General features: G+C 50.0%; 1 protein-coding gene across 4 annotated transcripts in view; it reads right to left on the bottom strand.

Moving 5' to 3' along the window:
- WDR7 (WD repeat domain 7) overlaps window positions 1–15,628 on the bottom strand; it is a 654,984-nt gene that overhangs the window by 389,759 nt on the left and 249,597 nt on the right. For all 4 annotated transcript variants that reach the window (XM_082268937.1, XM_082268938.1, XM_082268939.1 and 1 more), the window contains one exon: window positions 6,541–6,664. In XM_082268937.1, coding sequence (XP_082125063.1) covers window positions 6,541–6,664 — 124 coding nt within the window. The remainder of the gene's footprint in view (window positions 1–6,540; window positions 6,665–15,628) is intronic.

Genomic DNA, 15,628 nt, shown 5'->3' with positions numbered 1-15,628 from the left:
GTCCCCTCAGTCAATACCCTCCTACTTCCTGCAACCATATCTCAGTTTTAGTGGAATAGCAGTAGAGTATACATTCAAACCCCAAAAGAGGGGCGGGGGCGGCGACTGTCGGAGGACTCAGAGAAAGGAATTTTACAGGTAAGATTTTACAAAAATTCCGTTTTCTCTTACGTCCTCCGACAGTCGCCGCCTCTTCATATTCGTCACATATGGGGACATCCCAAAGCAGTGCAAACATGAGGGGTGGGAAACGCATCCGCGCCGAAAGGCAACGCAGTCTCCACATCAAAGAAAGGAACCTTACCAAAGGAAGGAAACCAGCTGGGCAACAGCAAAAATAAGTGCTCAACAGGAGCAACAACCCAGGAAAAGACAAAAAAACCAGGGGATACAAAAAACTATCCCAACAGCCAGGAGTCCCCAACAAGGGACCCTATGGAACAGCCGCACTAAGAACCTTGCGGCCAAAGGAAGCATCCGCCGATGCCTGAACATCTACTTTGTAGAATTTTGTGAAAGTGTGCACGGTCGACCAAGTCGCCGCCTTACACACCTGGGCTACAGAAGCCCCATGACGGCAGGCCCAAGACGTACTCAGAGATCTAGTAGAGTGCGCCTTCACAGGCACAGGGGGAACCTTCCCCTGCAAGGCATAGGCCTGTTCAATGGTCTGCCTGATCCATTTGGCGATGGTAGAGGCCGAAGCCGCCATGCCCTTCCGAGGACCCTCTGGAAGAACAAACAAGGAGTCAGTCTTACGAAAAGACTCAGTCGATTTAAGGTAAACCCTTATCGCCCGAACAACATCCAGAGAGTGCAATCTCACCTCCTTTGGATGTTTAGGCTTCGTGCACAACAAAGGCAAAACAATATCCTCGTTAAGATGGAATTCCGAAACTCGTTTCGGCAGAAAAGAAGGATTAGGTCGCAAGACCACCTTATCCAAATGAACAACCAGGTACGGAGACTTGCAGGACAAAGCCGCCAGTTCCGACACTCTGCGAGCCGAAGTGATCGCCACCAAAAAGGCGACCTTTTTGGACAACATAGACAACGAGATCTCCCTGATCTGTTCAAAAGGAGCACGTTGTAACACAGATAGAACGAGATTCAAGTCCCAAGGGGGCAAAGGATCCCTCCTAGGAGGAACCAGATGCCGCACACCCTGAATAAAAGTGCCAACCAAGGAGTTGGAAGCCACGGGACGTTGAAACAGAACGGCCAGCGCAGACACCTGACCCTTTATCGTAGCCAGCGCCAAACGCTGATCGACACCCGTCTGAAGGAAAGACAGCACACGGGAAACCGAGTACGTGTGGGGTGAAAACCCCCTGGACTCACACCAGGCAAAATAGGCCTTCCAAGTACGGTAATAAACCTTCCCCGAGGAAGACTTCCTCGCGTTGATCAAAGTATGAACGACCTCTGGAGAGAGACCCTTCTCCTTCAGGACCTCGGTCTCAACAGCCAGGCCGTCAAAGCCAGCGACTATAAAGCAGGATGGTAAATCGGTCCTTGAGACAGTAGATCGTCTCGAAGAGGCAGACGCCAAGGGGCGTCGACCGCCAGATTCACGAGGTCTGCGTACCAGGACCGGCGAGGCCAGTCCGGTGCCACAAGAATCACCGTGCTGCGTTCCGAGTGTAACCTGTGAAGGAACCTGGACAGCAACTGAATCGGTGGAAACGCGTACATCAGCCTGTACTGATGCCACGGGGCCACTAACGCGTCCGACGCGTCTGCCCGAGGGTCGCGCGTCCTTGCCACGAACCTCTTCACCTTGTAGTTGAGGCGAGACGCGAACAGGTCCACATCTGGAAGACCCCACCTCGCGCACAACATCTGGAAGACAGCCGGGTGGAGAGACCATTCCCCCTGATCCAGGGTCTGGCGACTCAGATAGTCCGCCTGCCAGTTCTCCACTCCCGGAATGTGAACCGCCGTTATCGCCGGGACATGAGTCTCGGCCCAAGACAGAATGTCGGCCACTTCTCGAGCCGCTCGGGCACTCCTGGTGCCCCCTTGGTGGTTGATGTAGGCCACCGCCGTGGCATTGTCCGTCTGCACCCGAACCGGGCAGCCCTGCAGCCGGTCCGTCCAGCGATGAAGACAGAGCCTTATCGCACGCAATTCCAGAATGTTGATCGGGAGGGAAGACTCCCCCCTCCGACCAGGTCCCCTGGGCGGACAGAACGCCCAGAACACCACCCCAGCCCGACAGGCTGGCATCCGTGGTGATTATCGTCCACGAGATCGGACGAAACGACTTGCCCCCGGACACCAACGGGGACTGGAGCCACCACAGAAGGTTTTCCCTGGTGCGATGACTCAACGAGATCTGAAGATCCAGAGATTGAGGTCGCCCGTCCCACTTGGACAGGATCTCCGCTTGGAGACCCCGCGTGTGAAACTGCGCGAAAGGAATCGCCTCGAAGGCCGAGACCATCAATCCCAGACATCTCATACACGTCCGCAGAGACGAGTGTGGAACGTCCCTGAGGGACCTGACTTCCTCCTGAAGAGTCCTGAGTTTGTCTTCCGGCAGGAAGACCTTCGCCTGCACAGAGTCCAGTATCATTCCCAGATAGGGGAGACGAACCGACGGACTCAGTGTCGACTTTGGAACATTTATCGTCCAACCAAACTCCTGCAGAGTTTGCATTGTGACAGACAGGTCCTTCTCCAGACCCTGTCTGGTCGCAGACCGAACCAGAATGTCGTCCAGATACCCCAGGACAGAAATGCCCTGGGCCCTCAATAATGCCAGAACCGGTGCAAGCACCTTGGTGAAGACCCGCGGAGCCGAGGCGAGACCAAAGGGCAACGCCACGAACTGGTAGTGATCCTCCGCAATGGCAAATCGAAGGTATCTCTGATGACCCTCGAATATGGGGATGTGAAGGTACGCATCCTTCAAATCGATGGAGGCCATGAATTCCCCCGGAACCAGGGCAGCCACCACCGAGCGCAGGGATTCCATGCGGAACTTGCGAACCCGCACAGAGCGGTTCAGAGCCTTCAAGTCCAGAATCGGACGAACCTTGCCCTCCTTCCTGGGCACGGTGAACAGATTGGAATAAAACCCCCGAAATCTGTCCCGATGAGGCACCGGAACCACCACTCCCTGAGCCCTCAGGTCCCGCACCGCCAGGTGCAGATCCCGCAGGCGCTCTGGAGACAGTTGAAGATTTGAGGGAAAAAATCTGCTCTCCGGCCGAGAGAGAAACTCGATCTTGTAACCAGATCGAACGATTTCCAGAACCCATCTGTCCCGCACACGGGCCAACCAGGGCTGAAGAAAACCGAGCAAGCGTCCCCCCACCCCAAAACTGGGTGAGGGCGCCCCTTCAGGCCGAACTGTTATGGGCAGCAGGTCCGGATTGGCCGGACTTCTGTTTCCCAGACCAGGGCTTCTTCTGAGAGCCTTGGCCTTTGAACGGTTTGCCCTTGTAGTGCGGCCGAAAGGCACGAAAGGACCCCTGAGGGGGCCGAAAATTTGCATGCTTCTTCCCAGAAGCCCCCTTAGCCTTGGGGAAATGGGGCAAGAGAGTGCTCTTACCCCCGGTGATCCCCTTAATCAACACATCCAGGGACTCCCCAAAAAGGCGAGACCCATCATAAGGTAGATTGGCTAAGGTCTTACGTGAAGATTGGTCCACCGACCAACATTTCAACCAAACCAGGCGGCGAGACAACACCGCCACGCTGTGCACACGTGCAGCCAACGGAATCAGGTCCAGGTCCGCATCACACAGATACATGACACCCTGGTGGATCTGATCCACCATATCCAGGGTCGCCGCCGAGGCCGAATCGGCCACTAGGACGCGCCTAAGCATCTGCGTCCAACTTGCGATCGCCTGGGCCGCCATGAGAGAAGCAAACAGAGCCTTAAGCATAGAACCCGTAACAGAATAAGTATGACGGGCAAGAGACTCCAGTCTCCTATCCGTGGCATCACGGAAAACAGGGGAACCCTCTGCAGGAATCGCAGTGGCTTTGTTCAAAACCGCAATTGCATGATCCACTGGCGGAGGCACACACCACCGTTCATCAGTGGCAGGCGAGAAAGGATAACGCAGCTTGAATTTACTTGGTACCGCAAAAGGCTTGCGCAGATCGCGCCATTGATCCTTAACAGCGCGCTGAAAATCAGCATTGCAGGGAAAAACCTGCGGCGTCCTGCGTTTTCTCTGCGTCCCATAAGCCGCCAAGGCAGCGGGGGGACACACTTCGTCCTGCAAACGTAGCGTCTGCTTAATGGAAGCAATCAACTCTTCAGGCGAGCCAGGGGGAGAATTATCAACCCCTTCAACTTCAGCCTCTACCTCAGACCCCACTAGATCAAGAGAGGAGCGGGACCCCGATAGGGGGGTCCCTGCCAGAACAGCCCCATCACCTTCACCCTCAGAATCAGAGGACAGAGCAACTCTGGGCCGTTTAGTAGATTGAGCAGCCACCAGCATTTGCACCTGGGCAGCAAGGCCAGCCACAATAGTGGCTAAATCCCCCCCTGGGGGGGAAACAGCGGTCCCCTGGCTTTCCACCAATACTGTAGGAAACTTGCCCTCCTGAGAATCCATTGCCCCTGTAATGCCAGACAACCAAGGGTTAACTGCCCCCTTTTAGCAAGCGCGGCAAGCGCAGCCCACCGCACCACACTCAGGCACAATGAGACCCCCACAGGGAATATACAAACTGAGTACAGGCAATGGATAACAAGAACAGAAGGATAAAACCTGAGGAGACCCCGCTGCTGCTGCTGCCTCGATCGGTGTTCCAGGAGAGAGGAAGTGATGCTGCCAGGGCGCTCTATGTAAGCCTATGGAGGCTACAAGAAAATGGCCGCCGTGCATGTAAACCATGCGGCCGGAGCGGGCGCCGGTAAAATGGCGTCGTTTGGCGCCGAAAACGACGCTCCACAGTGCATAAAAAACACACACATTACATCCCAATATAAGGATACATGTTAGATCGCCGCAGCGATCGCTGTATATGCCCAAACATGCCAAGAAAAAACATGCCCCACAGCACACAGCTCCTCACACTGCCCAGCCTGACACACACAGTGTCATACAGCTCCCCCCCCCCCCCCTTGCAGCCCACAGCATGCAGCCGAGAGATAGGGAGACAAGCAGTGTGATTAAAGGCAGGTTACACAGTCCCAGACTGAGACCCCCCCAGACAGACAGGTCCCCACATAAATACACTTACCTCACATGGCGTGGGGAACCCGCACAGGCGAACAAGCCGCTGCACATGAGGCAGGGAGAGTCGCAATTCAAGACGCACATAATGGAGGTTAAGAAACCGCACAGCGTCCGGTGAGGTAGCCACCTCACCAATCATCCCTGCACCGAACAGGGATGGGTCGTTCACTGTGCCAGGAGCGTTACCTGGCTGAACGCTCGATGGCAGACTGGGAAGCCACTGACCCACGACCTGCGACCAGGGGGATCAGCCCGAGACCCAGTCCGCATGATCCTCTTCGTCCGAAGAACTAACTAATGCTGACAAAAATAACAGCTAAGTAAAGGTAGAGAGAAAACTCAAACAAAATATTAAAAAGAAGAAAGAGTCTGGGACAAAAAGTCCCAGCACAGAGAGAGCCAGCCACTCCTGACAAGCTAGACATTAAAACTGAGATATGGTTGCAGGAAGTAGGAGGGTATTGACTGAGGGGACCACCCCTTGAGGGTGGGACATGTTAAAGCTTTATTGTTAACATATTCTGTTGCCTAGCTACTCCTTCGGAGCAAAGTCTAATACCCCCATATGTGACGAATATGAAGAGGCGGCGACTGTCGGAGGACGTAAGAGAAATATAGATTTTGGGCTATACTTGCCATATAAGACTACTCCCCTTCGGTCATTTATACCCACTAATCTGTCAGCCCATAAAGAACGTCCCTAATCTCTCATGCGGTAATACTGCATGTACCGTAGCTTCGGCTACATACAGTACACCGCGCTGAGCCAATCGCAGCGAGCAATGTATTCTAATACCACAATGTTTCAAATTTTGGCCTTTTGGCGTCCACCCTCGTTCCCCTAGAGGAGTATCAGGCTGCTGTGGATGGTGCTAAAAGTCAAAGAGTACTCACATTTGGCAAGAGGATTGTTTGGCTTGTGTGGGTGGTAAAGAGTTCTGTCTTGCCCAGATGTATGGTCTTCACGTTGGTATAAAAAATTCAAAGAGTCAGAGGTTGAAACATCATCAGCCTGCCTCTCTGGCTCGGCAAATCCAAGCAGACTTTGTATTCAATAATAGAATACATCGCTCGCTGTGATTGGCTCAGCACGGTATACTGTATGTAGCTGAAGCTACGACACATACAGTATTACTGCACATCCAGCGGGTCAAGAGATTAGGGACGTTCGTTTTGGGCCAGATTGGTCCAAACTATGTAAAGTAGCCCTCACATTTTTTTACTCCACGTATAAGACGACCCCCCTATTTGTGGGGGATGTTTTTAAGGTTAAAAAGTTGTCTTATACGCTAGCATATACGGTACATGAAAGAAATAAGAAAACACTTACGTGACATAATGGTATCCACATATTGCGGTAAATATGGCGCCCAAAAATCAATAGCGTCTTTGCGTCCAGTCTGCCCGATTCGTCGAAGTTCAGCAAGTAACAGAGCCTGGGCAGCTTCCCTCACCTGCAGCCATAACACACAACAGATCACACAATTCAGCAGTTGTACACCATAGCAATCTCACTTTAACACTCAGTATTGTAAAATAATTGAATCAGACCTAAAACATAAGTGAGCAATAACAGGCAGACAGAACTCATTGCAGAAACGTGTTTCAAGCATCCTAAATCATTATCATTGTCTTCTTCCAGCTTTATGGTCTGTTGGTTGGCACTGGTCATATGTTCTGACAAAGCAGTGCATTGTGGGGCACTGACCTTAGCAGTATTCGAGGACTGATACCTGATGACTGCTGCCGTCCATACTCCACAATGGCCTTGCCCGCCATATGTCCTGCACTAAAAGAATGGGATCAGTAAACAAGTCTTTCAATATACGAAAATAGGAATATTTCCATACTGCTCAAAAAAAGTTTCATGCATGCTCTTTGCTTGCCCTCCTTAAAGTGGAACTTCACTCTCTTAATCAACAACAACTATTTTGAATCCTTATGTTGCTTGCATTAGTAAATAGATAGGAAAGTATGTCATATTTCCTTTTTTTTTTTTTAAACGTTTTTCAGTTACTTCCTGCTTTCCAGGCATAGGCAAATGATGTCATACATCCCAGGAGTCTTTGGGGCGGGTAGCAGGGGCTTTCTTAGCTAAGCACACCCTCCTATCAACATGCCTGAGCTAAGGGCAGATTAAGTCCAAGAAGTAAATGCTAAATTAATCATTTGTCCTTACTCAAGATGGTCATGCCCAGAAAGACTAGGGGGTGCTTTCCTGGTTCAATTTCTTTTTTATTCAATAAAAGCAAAGAACACAGTGTTCATTGTTACAATAATATTTAACCACTTCCAGCCCAAGCCTATTCTGGCACTCCTCCCCTACATGTAAAGATCATTTTTTTATGCTAGAAAATTACTCAGAACCCCCAAACATTATGTGTTTTAAGCAGAGACCCTAGGGAATACAATGGTGGTCGTTGCAACTTTTTATGTCACACAGTATTTGCTCAGCAATTTTTCAAACTCGCATTTTTTTTTTGGGGGAAACTGAAAAAACAAATTCATGAATGAAAAAAAAACCATTAAAGTTAGCCAGATTTTTTGTAGAATGTGAAAGATGATGTTACGCCGAGTAAATAGATACCCAACATGTCACACTGGTGGAATGGCACCAAACTTCAGTATCTTCATAGGCGACGCTTTTGAATAAATAAAGGTTACCTGTTTAGAATTACAGAGGGGGTCTTTAGCTAGAATTATTGCTCTTGCTCTAACGTTCGCAGCAATAATGCACGTGTGGTTTAAATGCCATTTACATATCTTGGCGTGACATATGTATTCGTTTGTTTCTGCGTGTGAGCAATCGAGGACAGGGGAGCTTTTCAAACCATGATCTCGGGTTCCCAGCCAAAGAAACAGCAGTGTTTACATCTGCTGTGGCTGGACGTGGCGTCACCTGGCCTCTGAAGGCCATAGAGATGACGGGGAATCATCTGGTCCTCGGTTAGCGCTATGGTACATGGCCAGAGGGGGGGGCGCCCCCTCCCTTCTCCTGTAAAAACAATCAAGCGTCTGAATAGCCGCTATGATTGTTTTTACATGATAGGGAATCGCCAACAGAAAAAGAAGATATTCCCACTCAAAATTCAGGATATCATATGCCGTCCTTAGGCAGGAAGTGATTAAAGTGGTTGTAAAGGCTGAGGGTTTTTCAGCCTCCCCCTAATACTCCCCAGGGCCCCCCTCGATCCAGAGATGTGCATGAGAGCCTTGGCTGTCCTGGGAGAGCAAGTGAGCCAATAAGGTGAGAGCAGGAGGCAGAGCTGAGCCACAGCTTCATGTGTCTTGTGGACGCATAGAGCAGGGCTTGGGAGCGAGCACACGCCTGTGCCCCTATAGCAAGCGGCTTGCTATTGGGAGCACTGGTCAAGTAGGAGGAGCCAATGCCAATGGGGGACCCGAGAAGAGGAGGCTCAGGGCTGCTTTGTGCAAAACCGCTGCACAGAGCAGGTAAGTATAACATGTTTGTACATTTTTTTCTTTTTTTTTTAAAGCTGAAGCTTTAATACCACTTTAAATACATTTGCTGAATACAAAGATCATAAGTGTAGAATAAATACACTAGGGGGTGTTCTTCAATGAGACTAAAGCATGGAAACATGGATAGTTTCTTATTGCTGTCTGTGTCCCCTTTAGGGAGATTCATTCTCTCATTTAGGGAGATTCATCCTCTCAATTTCTCCCATTTTCCATTATCATCAAAAGTGAAAGTAAAAGAAAATCCCAAATTTAGGATTGACAGCAATTCTGGGGACACCTTGGGATTCCCTCACTTCCGGTTATGTCTATGAGACAATCTCACCAATTGGACAAAGATGGCAAAAATGCTGGCAGGGGTTATAACCCTTCCATATGCCTCCTACACACGTTCAGATAATCGGACGACTTATAGTTCGCATTTTGTTGCATGATATTAATATCGAATTCAACAATGCATATAAAAACGTAGGATTTTTTTCGTACGATTCTGGAAAAGCTTCCTGGTTGCTTAGCTACGTATCAGATGGTGCAAAACAAAAACAATGGCAGCCAGGCTCTTTCCGTGCCATTTTAGTGTTTCTGATCATGCGCGGTCTTTGTCGATCGATTTTTAGCGGACGCATACTGTACTGATCAAACGATTGTCGTTCGCTAGGCTATCATATGACAGAAGTTTTCCTGTTTGTCCCTTCGGATTTTGTTGGACGAACTGCCATGATCGGCTGTTGAAAGCTGTGTACTAACAATCAGATTATCGTGCGATCAGGTCGAAAGCAAGTTTTATCGTACGATTATTTGAACATGTGTATGAGGCATTAGTCAATCCAAATTTTTTTTAAAAAAATTGTTTCTTTTGTGACCCTTTAAAAATGAATAAAATAGTGTTTTTGGTGCTCAGATGCAGTGTAGTTCCACTTTAACTTGTCTTAGTGAAAAAATAATTATTAAAAAAAAATTAAATCTTTCTATTCACCTATTATATATTTAAGTAGGCAAACCTATTAGAGCCATTAAATATAGAAGTGACAATTTATTGCATTAAAGTGTCATTTTCTGTCAGTGTGAAATGTGTCTAATTCTACTTTGAAATGAGGATAAGAAAACATTCCAAAATTATTACTAAATGGCAAGATTAACTCATGATTCACTATACTTCTCCTGTACCCAAATACTGCAACAGGTCTATGTGACTGTGGGTACTTGACACTGGACTTCAGGCATTTTGGCATTTCCCTCTCCCCAGTCTTCCTCAGGGTCCGGTCACCTCTTCTTCTGTGCAGCGTTTTCTGCCACACTTTTTCCTTCCCACAGACTTCCCACTGAGGTGCCTTGATACAGCACTCTGGGAACAGCCCATTCGTTCAGAAATTTCTTTCTGTGTCTTACCCTCTTTCTTGAGGGTGTCAATGATGGCCTTCTGGACAGCAGTCAGGTCGGCAGTCTTACCCATGATCGCGGTTTTGAGTAATGAACCAGGCTGGGAGTTTTTAAAAGCCTCAGGAATCTTTTGCAGGTGTTTAGAGTTAATTAGTTGATTCAGATGATTAGGTTAATAGCTTGTTTAGAGAACCTTTTCATGATATGCTAATTTTTTGAGATAGGAATTTTGGGTTTTCATGAGCTGTATGCCAAAATCATCAATATTAAAACAATAAAAGGCTTGCACTACTTCAGTTGTGTGTAATGAATCTAAAATATATGAAAGTCTAATGTTTATCAGTACATTACAGAAAATAATGAACTTAATCACAATATGCTAATTTTTTGAGAGGGACCTGTATATGCCGATGATATGCTCCTGTACCTCTCTGATGCGGGTCCTTCCCTGGCTTCGGCTTTACAGGTCATAGAGCGCTTCGGCCGGTTCTCTGGCTTGCGCATCAATTGGGACAAGTCCCAGATTCTTCCTATAGACGTTTTCCCCCCTACCTTGGAGCAAGCCTCCCTGCCCTTGAAACGGGTTGACACAGTTAAGTACCTCGGTATTTACATTTCCCGGGTTCCCTCGGATTACATCTCCCTGAATGTTGAGCCTCTCATCGCCCTTTTTAATGCTAAACTACAGACTTGGGCTAGGCTTCCCCTGGGGGTGATGGGGCGCATAGGGCTCCTAAAGATGATTCTACTACCCAAGATATTGTAGGTCCTGTGGCATTGCCCGGTTTACATACCACTCCGTTACTTTAAAGTTTTGGAATCCCTCTGGCACTCCTTCATTTGGGGTTCGGCTAGGCGTAAGTTGTCATTGCGTGTACTCAGGCTCCCGACCTCCCTGGGGGGCCTTGCTGTCCCTGATCTCCCGTCGTACTACCTGGCTGCTCAGCACTCCCATTTTTACCACATAGATAAACAAGACAATCTGAGGTATCGTCTTCTGGTCTGCATAGACCCCGTGCTTACTGTTCCGCACCCATTCTGTGACTTCCTCCGGGGGCTGACGGGATCCCCTAGATTCCCTCCACGTGGGGGTCTTCTCTATCACTACAAACGAGTCTGGGATCTGGCACTGCGTAGAATGGGCTGTGACACCCAGCACGCTGATACTCCGCTGTGGTATAACAAATCCCTATCTGAACTTTTGAAATTAGGGTTGTCTTCCTGCTCTCCCATGTGTTACATGAGTGAAAACTTATAGCCATCTTAAGCGGGAATTTTACCTACAGGGGAGCCCTTAGATTTAACTAGAGTTCTGATGGGTACAGACCATCGTGGATTGATCACGATGATTTATGACATGCTGATAACTCCTGATGCCACTAAGACTGCTTATAATTTAAAGCCTAGATGGGAGCCATTGCTGGGGGAGGTCGCGGATGAGGATTGGGGAGATATATTGCTGTGTGCCAAATCTGTTTCCTCCAAAATGTCTGACCGCTTTACTTCATCGTGCTTACCTTACCTTCAAGCGCATGGCCAAATTTTGTTCTACCCGGGCACCTCATTGCCCTAAATGTCTGCAGTCGATTGGCACGTTTGACCACCTTTTGTGGCACTGTCCGCTTGTGCGAGGATTTTGGGCACAAGTGGTCCAGTTTCTCCACGATCGGATGGGTGCTCCTTTGTCACTGGACCCCAGACTGTGCCTCTTGGGGCTTTTTGCGGATGATGAATTAGACAAACACACGGTTAAATTTTTACATGGAACACTCTTTTTGGCCCGTAAACTCCTGGATAGGGCACGGATCCAACAAGCTGTTCTCACCCTGGCGGCCTGGATCAAGGAAGTTAATAACACTCTCCCGTACAAGAAAATCATTTATATCAACAGCGGCTGCCCCGGGAAATACAATAAAGTTTGGGATAGGTGGTTGAACTCTCCTACTACTTGCACTTCTTAAGCATTGGCATGTGGTTCATGTGGCTGATGCATGTTTTCAGTTTTCTCTGTTTTACTCCATTTTTGTCTTTTTTTTTCATTATTAGGCTTACTTTTTGGTTGATTTGAATTCTTGTATCTTCAATGTCACTGTTTTTGATACTGTTTTTTGCAGCCATTTCTTACTGTCTGTTATTTGTGCTGTTTTTTGGTACACAAATAAAGTTGTTTTGATTGAAAAAAATAAATAAAAAGGACATAAATCTATCCCCTAGTTTGTAGACGAGATAACTTTTGCACAAACCATCAGTGTATCAATATACACTTATTGGGATATTTTCTAAGGGGAGCGGCAAGACAACGCCGCCAGCTCCAACACTCTGCGAGCCGAAGTGATCGCCACTAAAAAGGCAACCTTCTTAGACAGCAGAGGCAACGATATCTCCCTGATGTTTTCAAAAGGAGCACGCTGTAACGCGGACAGAACCAAGTTCAAGTCCCATGGAGGTAAAGGCTCCTTCCTGGGAGGAGCCAGATGTCGCACCCCTTGAACGAAGGTGCGCACCAAAGAACGAGACGCCAAAGGGCGTTGGAAAAGAACAGCCAGTGCAGACACCTGGCCCTTTATCGTGGCCAGCGCCAGGCGCTGATCCACTCCAGACTGGAGGAAAGCCAAATTCTCAACACCGAGTAAGAACGAGGGGAGAACCCCCTGGACTCACACCAGGCGAAATAGGCTTTCCAGGTACGGTAATAAATCTTACCAGAGGAGGATTTTCTAGCCTTGATCAGGGTAGGAATAACCTCAGGAGATAGACCCTTGTCCTTCAAGACCTGGGTCTCAACAGCCAGGCCGTTAAAGCCAGCGACTGTGAAGCAGGATGGAAGATCGGACCTTGAGACAGGAGATCTTCCCGCAGCGGCAGACGCCACGGAGGCGCCACTACCAGGTGAACAACGTCGGCGTACCAAGACCGGCGAGGCCAGTCCGGCGCCACCAGAATCGCCATGTGCGGTTCCGAGACCAATCTGCGAAGGAACCGGGATAGCAACTGAATCGGAGGAAAGGCGTACATCAGACGATACTGATGCCAAGGGGCCACCAACGCATCCGAGGCGTCCGCCAACGGATCGCGCGTTCTTGCCACGAACCTTCCCACCTTTCGATTTAGCCGGGATGCGAACAGATAAACGTCTGGGGATCCCCACTTCGCACACAGCATCTGAAAGACCTCCGGGTGTAGGGACCATTCCCCCTGGTCCAGGGTCTGGCGGCTCAGATAGTCTGCCTGCCAATTCTCCACACCCGGAATGTGAACTGCCGAAATCGCCGGGACATGAGTCTCAGCCCAAGACAGAATGTCGGTCACCTCCCGGCCTGCTCGAGCACTCCTGGTGCCCCCCTGGTGGTTGATGTAAGCCACCGCGGTAGCATTGTCCCTCTGTACGCGAACAGGCAGGCCCTGGAGACGGTCCGACCACTGGAAGAGACAGAGTTTTATCGCTCGTAGTTCCAGCACATTTATCGGGAGGGAGGATTCCTCCTACGACCAAGTGCCCTGGGCAGACAGGTTGTCCAGGACTCCACCCCAGCCCGACAGGCTGGCGTCCGTGGTAACCACTGTCCACACCAATGGGCGGAAGGACTTGCCTTCTGCCACCGACGGGGACTGGATCCACCACAGAAGAGCCAATCTGGTCCGGTGACTCAAGGAGACATCCAGATCCAAGGACTGAGGAAGTCTGTCCCACCTGGCCAGGATCTCCGTCTGGAGAGTCCGCGTGTGGAACTGGGCAAAGGGAATTGCCTCGATGGCCGACACCATCAAATCCAGGCCCCGCATGCAGGTCCTGAGTGACGAGGACGGATTGTCCCTGAGGGACCGGATTTCGTCCCGCAAAGTCCGGAGCTTGTCGTCCGGCAAGAATACCTTTGCCTGAGCAGAGTCCAGAACCATTCCCAGATAGGGAAGGCGAAGCGACGGAGACAACGCTGATTTTTGAACGTTGATGGTCCACCCGAACGTTTTAACGTGCGCCACATTTCATTAACAGTGTAATGAAATTCAGCAGGGCAGGGAAAAACCTGCACAGACTTGCGGGCCCTGTGCGTCCCAGAAGAGGACACAACGCCCGGAGGACTGGGCTCGTCCTCCAAATGTAAGGTATCCTTAACCGAAATAATCAACTCATCCATGGTCGCCCGTTCTTCAGGTGACCCTGGGGAGGATGTATCAACACCCTCCACCTCAGCCTCCCCCTCAGACCCCGGAGGGTCTAAGGATGAGCGGGACCCTGAAAAGGGCACGCTCGCAGCAGCAGCCATATCCCCATCTGAATCAGAAGAGAGAGACAGCCTGGGCCGTTTTCTCGCAGCCCGTTCAGACATCAGCATTTCCATATTTGCCACTAAAGTCGCAACTACAGCAGCCAGATCAGGCCGCAGCGGGGCCACAGGAGAACTGGGGCCCCCCACTAAAGCTGGAGGAAACTTGCTTTCCTGAGAATCCATGGCTCAAGATAATAAAAAACTACAGTGCAAAAAAGTAGTGTACTGTCCCCTTAAATAGCGCTGCGGAGTGCGCAGCCCACCGCTACTGTCACAGCTATGAAGACCCCCAAAGGAGAAAGAAACTGAGCCAGAAGCAGTATACAGAAGAAGACTGAGAGAGATAAACTGCAGAGCCCGCAGATCGTTGCTACCTGTGTCCATGCTGCCTGAGAGGAAAAGGAAATGCTGCTGGAGGGGGCTGGCTATAAGGCAGACCCCAGGGAAAATGGCTGCCCCATAGGGATGCATAGGAGGCTACGCCAAGATGGCCGCCGACATGCGGCCGAACCGTTCGTTCTACCGCCCACAAAATGGCGGCGGATGGCGCCAAAATTACCTGTATACTCGCCCCAGAGGGGCTATACACGTGTGCATAGTAAAAACATGGCGGACCGCGCAAATTTACCCCTGCAGCGGTCGCCGCACCACACACAAGTCTGTACCCCCAAACATGCACCTAAGGTGACACAGGGACAGGGACCCCCGGCAAACATACAGATCTGCACAAAGCGAACCCCGCAGGGATCGCACAGGGAGTCACACAGGCACAGACATGGGACACACAGCAACATCAGACTGCCACCCCAGGCAGAGGCCCCACATAGAAAAGTACTTACCTGTAACCGATGGCGTGGGGAGCCTCCATGCACGGATAAACCTCTGTCCTCATCTGACAGGGAGTGCCGTGAGCCAGGGACATGACGCTGCAGCACCGCAGACAAGTCCTGTGAGGTTAGCCACCTCACGGCTGCATCCCTGCTGCGAACAGGGATGGGTCGTTCTTAATGCCAGGGCGAACCATAGCTGAACGCTCGATGGCGGGCTGGGGGTCCATCTGACCCTCTGTGCCCTGGAGAACCAGGGCGGCCAGTCCGAATCCCAGCACCGCATGATCCATCTTCATCCGAAGAATAACACTAAAGCTGACAAAATAAACAGCTAGTAAAGTGAGAGAAAAAACTGACAGATTAAAAGAAAATCAAACAACAGATTTAGGAAGGCTGAGACTGAAGCCCCAGCACAAGGTAGCCTGACTATTCCTGATGCTAGGCAAATTAAAACTGAGTT

This window comes from Pelophylax lessonae (assembly GCF_965119305.1).
Source record: "Pelophylax lessonae genome assembly, chromosome: 1".
Classification (NCBI taxonomy): Eukaryota; Metazoa; Chordata; class Amphibia; order Anura; family Ranidae; genus Pelophylax; species Pelophylax lessonae.
Note: the sequence above shows the minus strand (reverse complement) of the source record. Positions and strands in the feature narration are given on the sequence as shown.